Genomic DNA, 12,928 nt, shown 5'->3' with positions numbered 1-12,928 from the left:
AATCAAACTGAGGTCCAGTTGTACCTGTTTCTACCACACGGTAGTGCAGTAAGTCAACGTTGCTTTTGTTTAACCAAGAAATGGTTATTTTATGTTTGAGAGATGGCAGCGTGCAGACAGTGTTTGTTGTCAGACGAGAATAGTGTTAAAAAATGGGATTATATATATATATATATATATATATATATAAAACAAAGACCTCCATCATGGCTGCTCCCTGTCAGACATCCTACAAGTCTTCAGTAAAGTCATGAAGAACATAATCCTTTTAAAAGGGAGAAAAAAATATGTGGAAATCGTTGACACAGTGTACATCAGGTTGGTCTCTCAGGATGTAGTGTAAAAGTTTTCTAAGATGTTCACAGCTCAGATAGGAACATACTACATGGTAATACCAGACTTATAAACTGATGAATCTGTCATAGAGTAAAAGGTGTACATTTTATTTATGACGTTTTTAATCAAGATAGAACATATTCTTATCAAAAGCTGCTTTAACAAAGAGGAGCACACCAAACCAGCACCAGTGTCTATCTCTCTCAGCTTTATTCAAGATTGTTTTTGGTAAAAAATAAAAGTAAATTTGGCATACAGATACATTCACTCGTCACGGATAAATGTGTTTGCTTGACTGAAATGTCAGTGCAACACTTTCATCAACACTTATCTCTAACCGCAGAGATACTGCCATGGAACTTTTCTCTAACTAGAATCATACATTTCCTATACATTAAAAAAAAAACTGAAATCGTGAAATCAAAAGAGAGAACTTAAAAGCCTCCTTAAGGCCCCAAAAAAATAAAATCTTTCCTAGATTGTGTTAGAAAAAAACAAACAAACAAAAAGCAGCTCAACTAGCATGCAAGAGCAACATTTGTCAATAAGCCTCAAGAACTTTGTAGGAGGAGAAAGGTTTAACAAAGTGATAGTCCAGGTTGCCGCAGTGGGGGCACTGCTGGACGTTGCTGTACTCGGAGAAATACTGCATCCCGACTCGAACGTCCACCACCGGTTTCCCGCAGTGCTTACAGTTGAGACGGGCCTGAGGACATACAGGACACAGGTCAGCAAACAAGAGGCTGGAAAGAGGCAAGATATCAGCATGGAGGTTCACTCGTGACTCCCTGGGATCTAAGTGTGACAAAATCATGTTAATTCAAGGGTCCAAGCAGCTTTAAATGGGTCTTTAGATGCAAAAAGTGACGGTGAAACTAGATAACAGACTGGATGCACTTTTACTACTATAATACAATCACTATTTTTAGACTAGCGTAGGTTATCTAGCTATTAGGCTCTTCTTCCATGGAACCAGCTTCCAGTGGATTCAGGAGACAAACACCTTTTTGATAAAGCTTATAGTTAGGACAGGCTCAAACCGGCTGCTAGGGGACTTTCCATGATGCAATGAGCATTTCTCTTCCCCATGTGTTTACATGCCACTATTTCATGACATTAACGTCAGTCTACTCTCTCCTGTAGTTTGTGTTTTGTATTTTGTCATTCACGGTCTCTCTACGCTCCTGTTTTTCACCCTTTTATTTCGCCTCATGCTCCAATAGTTTGCAGCGGATGGCTGTAGCTCTCTGATCTTGGTTCTGCGGCAGGGTTCTTTCTGTTAAAAAGGGAGTTTTTCGTTTCCTATGTTGCCAAGTTCTTGGTTGTAGGAGATCGTCCAACTTTTGGGGTTTAAAATTGCCTTAACATTTCTAGAGCCTTGGGATAGCTGTTGCTATGAATTGGTAACAAATTAAGTAACAAATTAAGCGCTACAATTAGCAAACAAATGCTGTGGTTTTTTTGCTATTTGGTAGATACTTTGTAGATGCAGGTAATGCAATAAAAATATTATACGCCATATTCCAAATTATGCAAACATCCAGTTTGTCGTTTTCAGTTAAACTTGTGGATGGTATTGTGTCTCAGGGCTCTTTGGATCACTGATATGAATCTCAGACAGCTTTCATAATTAGGTTGCCAGGCAAGCTCAATTAAAGGAAAACTAGCTAAAAAAGATGTTCCAAATTATTAAGCATACCACAGGTTCCATGCAACATGGGAAAAAAGGATTTCTCTGCTGCAGAAAAGTTTCAAATAGTAGAATGCCTTGGACAAGGTATGAATACATTCAATACGACACAAAAACTTAAGCGATTATTGTACTGTGAAAAACTTTGTGGCTGATTCACAGCACAGACGGGTTAATGAGGAAGGTTTCTGCCAGAGAAATTCATCAGATTAAGAGAGCAGCTGTTAAAATGCCATCTCCCACAAGCAGAAATACATCAAGATTCATTTTCAAACAGTCTTCCAAACTAATGGATGTCGTGCAACCCTGGGTTAAGGTTAGGAATCATGGGGAGAGAGCTGGTAGCCCCCTTTAGGATGCCCAAAGGTGTGAAAATGACCTCTGCAAAATACTGGTATGTAGAGTTTCTTCCTATCTTCATGCATGACAATGCACCATCTCATCCTGCAACGAATACCTCTGTGGCACTGGCTGCTCTGGGCATAAAAGGAGAGAAATTCATGCTGTGGCCCCCATCCTCCCCTGACCTCAACCCTATTGAGAACCTCTGGACCATCCTCAAGCAAAAGATCTATGAGGGTGGGAGGTAGTTCACATCAAAACAGCAGCTGTGGGAGGCTATTCTGACATCTTGCAAAGAAATTCAAGCAAGAACTCTCCAAAAACTCACAAGTTCAATGGATGCAGGACTTGTGAAGGTTATATCAAAAAAGGACTTTTGTTTTTGATAGAAATAGCTTTTGGTTTTTAGTAAATGTGACCTCCTAATACTGCAAATTCAACAAATGACCATTTTCAGTTCTTTACAACCAATAAAATTTTTTGAAACTCTATTGTGCATAATAGTTTAGAACAGTGTTTTTTAAGGTTTGTTTTATTTCTGCAAAAACATGGTTATCATTGGGAGGTATGTTCAATAAAATTTGAATTTGCAAAGCCAAAAACAATCCATTTCCACTAAAAAGCAGGTAAGCGGAGCTTCTATTGAGATTATTTAACCCCAGAAAGGAAGATTTAATAATCCAATTTCAAGTCAGACAAACAAAACTTTATATTAACAACGTGGAGTCAGTAGTTCAGAAAATGAGTTATACGTTGTCTGACTTTTTAAATTGGTATTGAATCATTTAACTTTTGTCAGATCGGTGCTAACAGTTATTTTGGTGTCCATGAGCAAATGTTGGCATCTGCAAGTAACATGGTCACAGCTTTGTAGGAGCTGCAGCTGTTTAATCTCTAGATTTGGTTTAGAGCTTTTTTAATTAACTTTTTGGCTCAAAGTGGCAGAGGAGAAAGCTGTAAACACAACACTGAATTGCTATCACCTCATAAATTGATAACTTTAGCAAACACCTGCTTACACACCCAGCAGAGATAAAGCATCATGTCACTGTACCTATTTGTTGTCAGAAATTACTAATACGGGGAAGGTCTTTGGTTTTTGCTCTTATCGCTTTTGTCTGTCATATTACTCTTCTTCTTCTTTTCTATTTATTTCAGTAGCATGCTCTTCTATGCCCCTCAGTGTTTCTACCTGGCAACACGGTGAAGCAGCCAGTATGTCGTAGGTATACATGGTGCCCAGCTGGTGCCAGCTCCCATCCCAGCGTGACTTGCACTTGATGCAGACAATCTTGTGGACGCCCTCTAGACAGTCCACACAGATGGCGTAGAGGTGCATCAGCCGGCCTGTTGAAAGAACCAAAAGGAATAATTAATCATACATAAAAAAATAAAATAAAACAATAAGCCTCCTCAAAAGTCCACTGTCACATCCCTGCAGTATATACAGACCTTTACGTTGCTTCATGAATATTATTCTTTTTCTTGCTCTGGTGTTTTTCCACTCCACTGCATTATACAGAGTCATTTTATTACCGCCGCCAAGGAGGCTTTTTTTTTTTTTGCAGCATTTGTGATATGATGATAGCTCAAAAAGTTTTCAATTAATTAAAAAAAAAAACCTTTGGACTGGTGTAGAGTGGGGTCATGTTAACAATACATTCAAATTTTACTTCCATCCACTGAGGTCTTCAGGGTTAACTTAATGATTTATTGGTGAAAATTTGTCAAAAAATCAGAAGTGTATTGTCAACATATAAAAAAGTACCATAAAAAGAGTTCTAATATAATGTTACATTTGACCTCTGACCTCTTCTTCAAGGTCAGTGGATTGTTCTGAAGGCCAAAGGAATAATAATGCTGCACAAAGCTATTTAAAACAATTTTTTACTTTTATTGTTTGTACTGACGATATAAAGGCATATACTGTAGGGGATGATATATGGGGATTCTAATTATTGTGTTATTTTGGACTTCATAAAATGTCTTGTATCTATACAAGACTATACTTGTAATGGCAAACATTTAGAAAATCATACTGGCATAGATTTTAAATATCACATTATAGTTTTCATCCAAATGTCATGTCACATTTGACCTCTGACCTGACTTTTATGTTTGACATCTTCCTTCCTCTTAAAATGACCCCAAAAATTGTTGCATCTTAAAGTCAGTAAGTTAGAAACATAATGTAGAAATATAATATTATATATTGAGCTCAAGTTATTCGCTTAACATTTACAAATCAATATCCATTACCTACTCCTACATAATGTTTGCGTACTCAAAGTAAACACCTGTCACTCTGCCCTTATGTCATTTTTACTGCACTATTCCCTTAAAGGTAAATACAGCCCAGAGAGTGAGCTGTCTTAGCGGAGGCTTGAACTCTCTGAGTGCTTCTTCTTCATGTTTTTGCCACACAGTTCAAGCCTGAGTTATGATTATGTTTTCTGGGGGGTTCTTACTTACTTCTTCTGTTTTAGCTCAAATATAGAAAAGTATCATGGCTAGTATAATTTAACTGAACTCTTTTTTTTTCCACATCTGTTGGACAGAAATTAAGCTATTCCTTCACCAACATTTAAATTCTGCCTGACAAAAAGCAGCAAAAATGGAATAAATAAGCCTTTCATACTGATGCATATCAAGGACATACATATCAAAGCTTGGAGGCCAGCACATCAAAGAAGCTTCACGCTGATTTACATTCATGTAGGACTGTGCAGAAGCCAGCAGAAAACCTTTCATGTGTATTCACACAGTGAATATTGGGCTTACTGATGGATCAATTTCTCTTTATATAAGGAAAACACAGTTTGAAAACACTTTAAAGGAGCAGGAATGTATAATTGAGCATCATGATGCACTAATAATTTATTTATAACCACTGAGAATATACATTTTTCATGATTAGCGGCAGTCCTGTTGTCGTACTCTGCGGTAGTCTTAACAAGGCGGTGACCCTGAGCTCTCAGTGCGCTGCCAATTAGGAAAACATGCAAATACACAAAAACAAATGAAGAACTTATTCTCATGAGTTTGAAAACGTAGTACACAACAAGATGATTCACAGATCAGTTTCATTTCCTTTAAAGGTTTAAAGATCTTTTTTTACTCTAAATAGTCTGATTGCGTGATGTATTACGACTTTATTACATTTGTTTGCTCACTTTTGAGTTTGACTGCCCAAGTCAGAAGCTTAATCACAATAAGGTCTGTGTAAACTTAAAGGTTTCATTCAATTTGCACCACTAAATAAAAATCTGATAGAAAATGGGTGAGGTTAGAAGCCTCTGTTATACATTTTTCCCTATTCTCCCTGCCCCATGTACAATACACAGGCTGTATATCCTCACCAAATCTGATGTCATTCCCCCCTTTCTCAACTCTCCTGGCGCTATACATTAAAGGCAAAATAAGCTGATGAAACAAATCTTGCGAGGTCCTCTACTTCCGCTATTTTAATCTTCTGTCTATCTTCTAGCCAGGCATTGTAAATACACTTGATTAATTGATGGTTAGCAACCGTGACGACCACTGAAAAAGCAGAAGTTCTGACAGATTGCTGTTCAAAATCAGACCGCTCAATGCTGAGCGAAATTTCAGAAAACTCAAATAATACATCTCAGACTCTTACATGCATGAATATTTACCTCCACAAATTAAGCACAGGCCTCATTCCATGCAGTTAAAACCATGTCTGACCTTGAAGGTGGCACGGCACATCGTACTCAATCTCATCATGGCGTGAAGGGCTGAGGAACAGCGTCCCATCCACCAAAGGAAACTGCTCAAATACAGGCAGCGCCCGGTGGCACAGTGCACAGTTGACCACGTTTCTCTGGCTCGCACTGAGAGCTGACAGGATGAACCTACAGGGTGGCGACACAGTAAGAAGAACCATCATCAAATCACTTGCACTGAAAGTTCAGGCAGTTCTTCTATGTAGGATATCAGCAGAAATGATTGTGGCACTGCATCTCGTGACCTAAATCAACAATCATTTCTTTGTTTTAATCAGTGCATGCAGTCAAAATTCTGCTAAAAACAGTGATAAGCCACTCTGTTTACAGGAGGTACAGAATTATAATAGAGGAAGCATGTATGAGGAAAGAAAACCATATCATAGATCCATTTTAAGAAGCTTTTTTTTCTGAATATGAACGATGAACTGTGCAAAAGTCTCTGGCCACCGCTCGTTTCTTTATATTTTGTTAGGAAGATTGGAAATACACACAGTGATTTAGTGAAAGATGTGCAAACATAAATATGTATTTCAACAGTTTGTACAATTCTATCAAGCTGTCGCCAATCAGACACTTTCAGGATGATGGATCCAGATGGTAGATCAAAATCTGATACAACTATTCAGCATTTATATTTCCATCGCTTTTAACAAGATCCTCACCACCACTTGGTTTTTCCAGATGGCTGTAGACACAGTGTTTCACCTTCGTCCTGACGTCTTCAGTGCATACAAATTCAAATTTGTATTCATCACTCTTGTGAAGTACCTCAGCCTTCTCTGTGTTTTCCTTCCCTAAGAATGGCTTCTTGACAGCCACCATTCCTTTGAGATCATTTCAGATATCCACGTTTTTAGGCCTGTCACTTCTTTTTTTGACCTCATCTTGTCCATTTTCCTCAATATTTTTAGGCACACACTTCACACCATGCTGTGATATGCCAGGTTTTCAGCTAATAGCTGTTTGTTGTACAAAAGTAATACTTTATGCCTATCAAGCTGCGCTATCTTAGAATTTTTTTATAGATTCAAATAAATAAATTGGAACAAATCATGCATTTTTGTGACAGTCTGCTAGTAACAAAGATATAATTTAAAAATTTTGTGTTTCTTAAATCGTCTATTGTGTGTAGACACAACTGGGTCACTGGGCTAGATGCCTATTTTAAATTTGAACAAGTCATAGTTCAGTATTAAGCTTAATGAACAAACAAACAAAAGCCTTTCTCTGAAAAAGATTAGGTCTTATCTAAGGATAAGAGGTGGTTTAAGACTTTTGCACAGTACTGCATGTAAATGTATACATGAATGAGTGCTGTGCAAATGCTGTAATTATATTGCAACTTTAACCGCTGTGTGGTTATATGATGTTATAACTGCAAAATGCTGCAGTTACAATATATTAAAACCACATGTGCCACAAGCAGCTGTGAATGTGACGACCTGCTCTGTGTGCAGCCTGCTCGTTCTTTACCTGTACTAAGCACATGAATATAGGACCTGGCCTGTCTGACAGTGAATCACGTGCATTGCATGGGCACATCTGGTAGGTTTAAAAGTTCTGAGTTTTATTTAGCATTTTGATTAAAAAATATGTTTAAAGTTTCAAGATTTGCATGCAAAATAAACATTTCAGATTGATCACTTTCACCATGTGTTCACTGTGTCGCAAGTTTAGTGTTCAAGAAATGTTGCAAGAAATAGATTTGTTATATTATTTCCCAAAAGCCCTACCTGCGCAGCTCCTCTCCCTGGCCTGCCTGGGCATCATCTTCCATGCGGACGTGGTAGGTGTTGAGCTTGTGGCGCGGGATGTGGGTGAGGAGTTCCGAGAGGTCCAGCCTCCTCAGGAACTGCACCGGGTGAGGGTGGCTACCATCACCCACACTGCCAGAGGTGAGCCGGTGATGAAGCGGGAGGGTAAAGGATAGCTGTAGCGGCAGGACAGACCCTGCATCTAAGTGAGGAGCACCAGCTGCACCGCCAGAGGCTCCCAGGGAGCAGCCTCCGCTCCGACCGAGAGATCCCCCAACCAACAGGTGTTTCCTCTGTGCGTCCATGTGGACGGCTGATTTGAAGAACTCTCCCAGCTGACGGGAACCCCGCATACCTGTTCCCCCACCTCCCGATCCGAGAGCAGCAGTGGGGGAGAAGGTGAAGCCAGTAGGAGGAGACTGTCCCGGGGAGTCACATGGAGATTTCTGAGGAGGCCCAAAAGGTAAAGGCCCTCCTATTGCATATCCCCCTCCTCCTGCTGCTCCACCTCTCTCTGTGGAGTTCTGTCGATCAACTGATTGTCTACGAGGCATCTCCTGACTAGAGGCCCTATTAGCTAGTTTGGCTCCTCCTACAGCCCCTCCAAGTGGTTTGCTTTTCTTGGGCTCTTCAAAAAACCCATCCCCGGACCCTGAAGCCCCTCCGCTGGCTCCAGTCCTGCCTGAGCTCCTTTCCGACGATTTCTTCTTACGCTCATCCTGCATGCGTTTCACCTGGTACCAGTCGGTGTCCTTCTTCAGGTGACCCTGGCCACAGCGGCAGGAGCAGAACCTGAAGGCTAGGTCGTAGCCTTTCTTGGTCCACATGTTTTGTCGGCATTGCTTCTCATTCCAGGACCGCGCACGGCCGATGCAGTTGAACTGGACAAGGATGGAGCTCTCCCACTCGTAGAAACACTGTAGATGCATCCAGTTGCCATAAGGGCAGAGCTCGCTGTTGCAAACAACCCTCTGGCAGTCGTCCTTCTCCAGATCAATGGCACGGCTCAGGCTGCAGCCGAGAGGGGTTGCACACTGGGCCTCTGAATGAACAGAGAGAAGAGAGGAGGGAAAAGAATTTATTTATAACTCAAATTCATAAAAAGTTTAAAAGCTGTGTACAATGTAGATGAAACCAGACCGCAATGATTTGTAAATCTCATAAACCCATATCTTATTCACAACAAAGCATACAAAACATATTGAAGGTTTAAATTGAGACAACAAAAGGTGGGGAAAGTACCAAAGAGAAACCCCTGGAGGAACACAACAGGACAGTAACAAGACTGGGTATAAAAAGAGCATCTTTGAGAGTTTCTCAGAAGTAAAAGATGGACAGATGTTCACCACTCTGCAAATAAGTGTGTCTACTGTGTCTGGAACAATTTCAGAATGTTCCTCAACATAAAACTGTGACAAGTGTGAACATCTCATAATGTACAGTACTGAGTATTTTCAAAAGATACAGAGAATTTGTAGAAATCTGTGTGTGGAAGAGACGAGGCTGAAAATCAATATTTGATGACCGTAATCTTTGCTAAAAACAACCATGTTTCTGCATTGGCTCAGGAACTACCCCAGAAATCATTATTCAGGGATACAGTTCATCATGCCATCCACAAATGCAGGTTTAACCTCTATTTTGCAAAGAAAGAAGCCAAATGTGAACATCTTTTTTTGCTCATTTTGAGGGTCACCGCACCGGATCATCTTCCTCCAGCTCCCCTTTTCTCAAGCATCTTCTTCTATCACACCAACCTTCTGCATGTCCTCCTTCGCTACATCAATTAATCCTCCTATTTTTCTCCTACCTGGCAGCTCCACATTCAACATCCTTTGTCCAGTATGCTCACTATCCCTCTTCTGCAAACCATCTCAGGCTCGCCTCTCAAGCCAATCTTCAAATGTTATTTTGAAGATTGATATATGACGACATTGATCTACGCCTATCAGATATTTGACAACAAATGTAACCTAGCCAATCAAAATTAGGGTGACTTTGCTCTTTTCAGTCTACAGCCTATTTTATTTCTTTAACTCTTCTAATAAACCTCAAGTACTGCAAACAATAAATCTGTTAATGTAAAATACATAAAATAAAACTAAAATATGAAGATTGGAAATAGCTAAAGTTAAAGATAAATGAATAAAAGTATTAATAAACATTCTGATTTGCTATTTACTGAATTAATATATGTGTAGGCATTATTTATATTATAGAATGTGACATAGTATTTTTGCTCTTTTAATTTCCTCCTTATTTACCTTCACTTTGACTCTCCAGCTTATTCGGTTTTCCATTTAATTTTTCAAATAATTCAATTGTTTTAGTTTGGCACCTTTTGTCCTCCAGAGAAAATTCTAATTACAAGTTAACCATTAAACTACAGCATTGTTTAATCCAGTGGTAACTTTTACTATTCATTTACTGCACAAGAGCCTAAGAAGAAGTCTTCAAATTAAGTAAACAAAACAACAGCAAACCCTAGAAGCTAATTTTACTTTCATAAACTGCACTTATGACGCTTTCAGCTTCTTAAAAGCTTTTTCGGTGTCTCGAATTTTTAGAAACTGAAGAGAGTTGTGGGGTTTTCTTTCGCACAAACTGAATACACCACTTTGGGATTTTTATTATTATTTTTTATTTTATTTTAATCAACCATTATGTGCAGCTGAAATACTAAAGGCAACAATTTATTCATGTCTTCAGCACAAATGCATTTTGGGTGACATTTTCCCTCCGATTCTCCATCCTAAGCTTCATCGCAAACAGACACAACATGGGGTGAAAATGTTAAACGGGTGCTTTCGGTGTCCTTGCTGCCTCTTCTGCATCTATTTATGAAATTCAAGTAGGCCATCCTGTGAGCAGCTCTATTCACAGGATGCCAATTCTCAAATCTGGATGTGAATCAAACAAAATGTGGCCACACGGTCTCTATGAGAGGAGTAGCTCATGATAATACACTGTGTGTGTGTGTGCGTGTGTGTGTGTGGGGGGGGGTAGTTTCCTCCTTCCTTTTCCGGTACAATTGCAGGGCTTTCTTCTTCTTCTTCTTCTTCTTCACTTTCTAACTCACCACACAGCAGAAAACAATCCACTTTTAGCACCGTGTATCACTCTGGTGTCTACAAGTGTGTTCAGGCTTCAGCATCCGCAGAACAAGAGCTTTGCAGAGATTTTGTAACTTCCAGTTAAAGGCATCTTTCATACCATAAACCTAGTCCTAGACTATAAACTTATTTCAGTGAAGGTCTTCAATGAATTTTCTTTTTTAGTGCAGGAACAGGCTTAATCCACATCTGGGGAAACCTGCTGCAAAAGATAGATGACAGCAAAAAGGTAATTTTTTGTTAAAAGGCCCAAACCCCCTCTTGGAACCGCCTACCTTCTGGTTTTGCAAACATGCACTTTACACTCTGAACTAAAAAAAATAAATAAGTGTAATTACTAACTACCTGTACAGTATATACGTTAAGTTTCTCTGATGAGTTACACGGTAAAAATCCCGATTTGTGCTTTGCTTTCCCTTTTAAAAAAGTTAAAGCAGGGCTTTACTTAGTCTTATAACACCATAAGAACAATCTGTTGTCACTGGATGTGTAATGCTGCACTAGCAATACCTGACAGTTAAGATGAGGTTTGCTGTGAAGTGGTTTCCAGTCTCAAGCTTTGTTTAATCTGTACAGTTTGTATGAATGCACGCACCTCCAGCAGCTCCACGTCCGTGTGGACTGCATTTGAACTTGAGTGCGCACACAAGCGGTGAGCTGTCAGTATTACCCTGGAGGAGGAAGGCCACAACCGAAAAACTGTTGTGGACAAGGTGCCCGTCAGGAAAAGACAGCTGAGGCCTGCGAGAGAGCCCGCGATCACTGACGTGCACGTGCAGACAAAGAAATAAAAGAAGGGTCGCGCTGTGTCGTTAACACCTCTTATGGCCACTTTTGACGGCGCTGCGCGTCACATTCACGGGCGATAATCCCTTATATTCCTAGAGGAGTTCCGAGGAGCCGAACTCCATTCATAAATTTCACGATTTCGTATCTCTCCCATCATCCACCTCTGAAGCCAATAACAAACTACGACCACAATCGACTTAAGAAACACCAACAGCCGCTGTCAAGTTCGCCTTAAATCCGACACATTAAGTAACACCTACTACTTCAGCAATATTTCAACTGCTTTGCCGCCTGCTCGGCATTCGTCCTGTGCCCACACAAACCCCGAATGACCTTTAAAAAATAATAGAAAATCAGTTTCCCAACCACGATTTAAGCGCAGTTGAGCAATAGCTACTCCAACAGCTACAATTATGCAAGGCCTGAAATCGTGCTCGACAAATGTGGCCCATGTTTGCCACTATTCACGGAACCGTAATGCCGCACATTTTAAACGAAGTTTGGGCTTGAGCTGCAAGGAACAAGTGGATGGGGGGGGGATCGAGACATTTGCACCGTTGCAGTGAACGTATGTCACAGTCGTGCAGACAGACAGACAGGGCTTCCCCCCTGGCAGGAAGGCAGCATCACCAAACTTCACTACATCTGCGTCCGTTTCCTCTCTTACCACTTGAGCGCTCGCTCCTGGGTGCAGCCGCCGCGGCCGCGCCTCCTGTTACGGCCGCACAGGCTCCATTTTCCTGCTCATCTCCGCTACTGTTCGTGCGTTTGCTTTTCTTTCCCTTGCTGCTCTTCTGGTTGGGCATTTTACAGGATTCGAGTGTCAAGTGTTATTTTCGACCTCTATCAACGGCTCCTGTCAGCGCTGTCTGACATTTCTGTGGACTCCATTTCAGCAGTGGACCCTTGCAGTGCTTTGTTTTTAATGCGGGCTTTTCTCTTTGTGGTGATGCTTTTGGGCCTCTTCTTGCACGGCGGGTTGAATTTAGTGCAGCAGGTCTAAGAAATAAGCTGGTATAACCTTTAGGAGCGAAGGCGTGTCCGTCTCTTGTTTTGATTCCTGCTCTGCTGTTCTCTTCCACCCCCTGACGTCACGGGACCCCGCCCCCTAGTGTTGACCGTCAGCGATTTAGGCTGCGTTTGCGTCCCGTGGGA

General features: G+C 40.6%; 1 protein-coding gene across 1 annotated transcript; it reads right to left on the bottom strand.

Annotated features, from left to right (window-relative positions):
* Positions 1-524: 524 nt before the first annotated feature.
* On the bottom strand, positions 525-12,855 carry heca (HECA ribonucleoprotein granule regulator). Its single transcript, XM_086264767.1, has 5 exons — positions 12,441-12,855; positions 7,851-8,913; positions 6,077-6,243; positions 3,561-3,715; positions 525-1,042 (listed from the first exon to the last, which is right to left on the bottom strand). The coding sequence occupies exons 1-5, from the start codon at positions 12,577-12,579 to the stop codon at positions 878-880; spliced, it is 1,689 nt and encodes a 562-aa protein (XP_086120893.1). The 5' UTR covers positions 12,580-12,855; the 3' UTR covers positions 525-877.
* Positions 12,856-12,928: the final 73 nt, after the last annotated feature.

This window comes from Aulonocara sp. 'chitande type north' Nkhata Bay, linkage group LG15 (assembly GCF_057382095.1).
Source record: "Aulonocara sp. 'chitande type north' Nkhata Bay isolate Kocher_YH1m ecotype deep benthic linkage group LG15, A_spYH_male_GT1.1, whole genome shotgun sequence".
Classification (NCBI taxonomy): domain Eukaryota; kingdom Metazoa; phylum Chordata; class Actinopteri; order Cichliformes; family Cichlidae; genus Aulonocara; species Aulonocara sp. 'chitande type north' Nkhata Bay.
The sequence above is the reverse complement of the archived record's forward strand: the minus strand, read 5'-3'. Positions and strand labels throughout refer to the sequence as shown.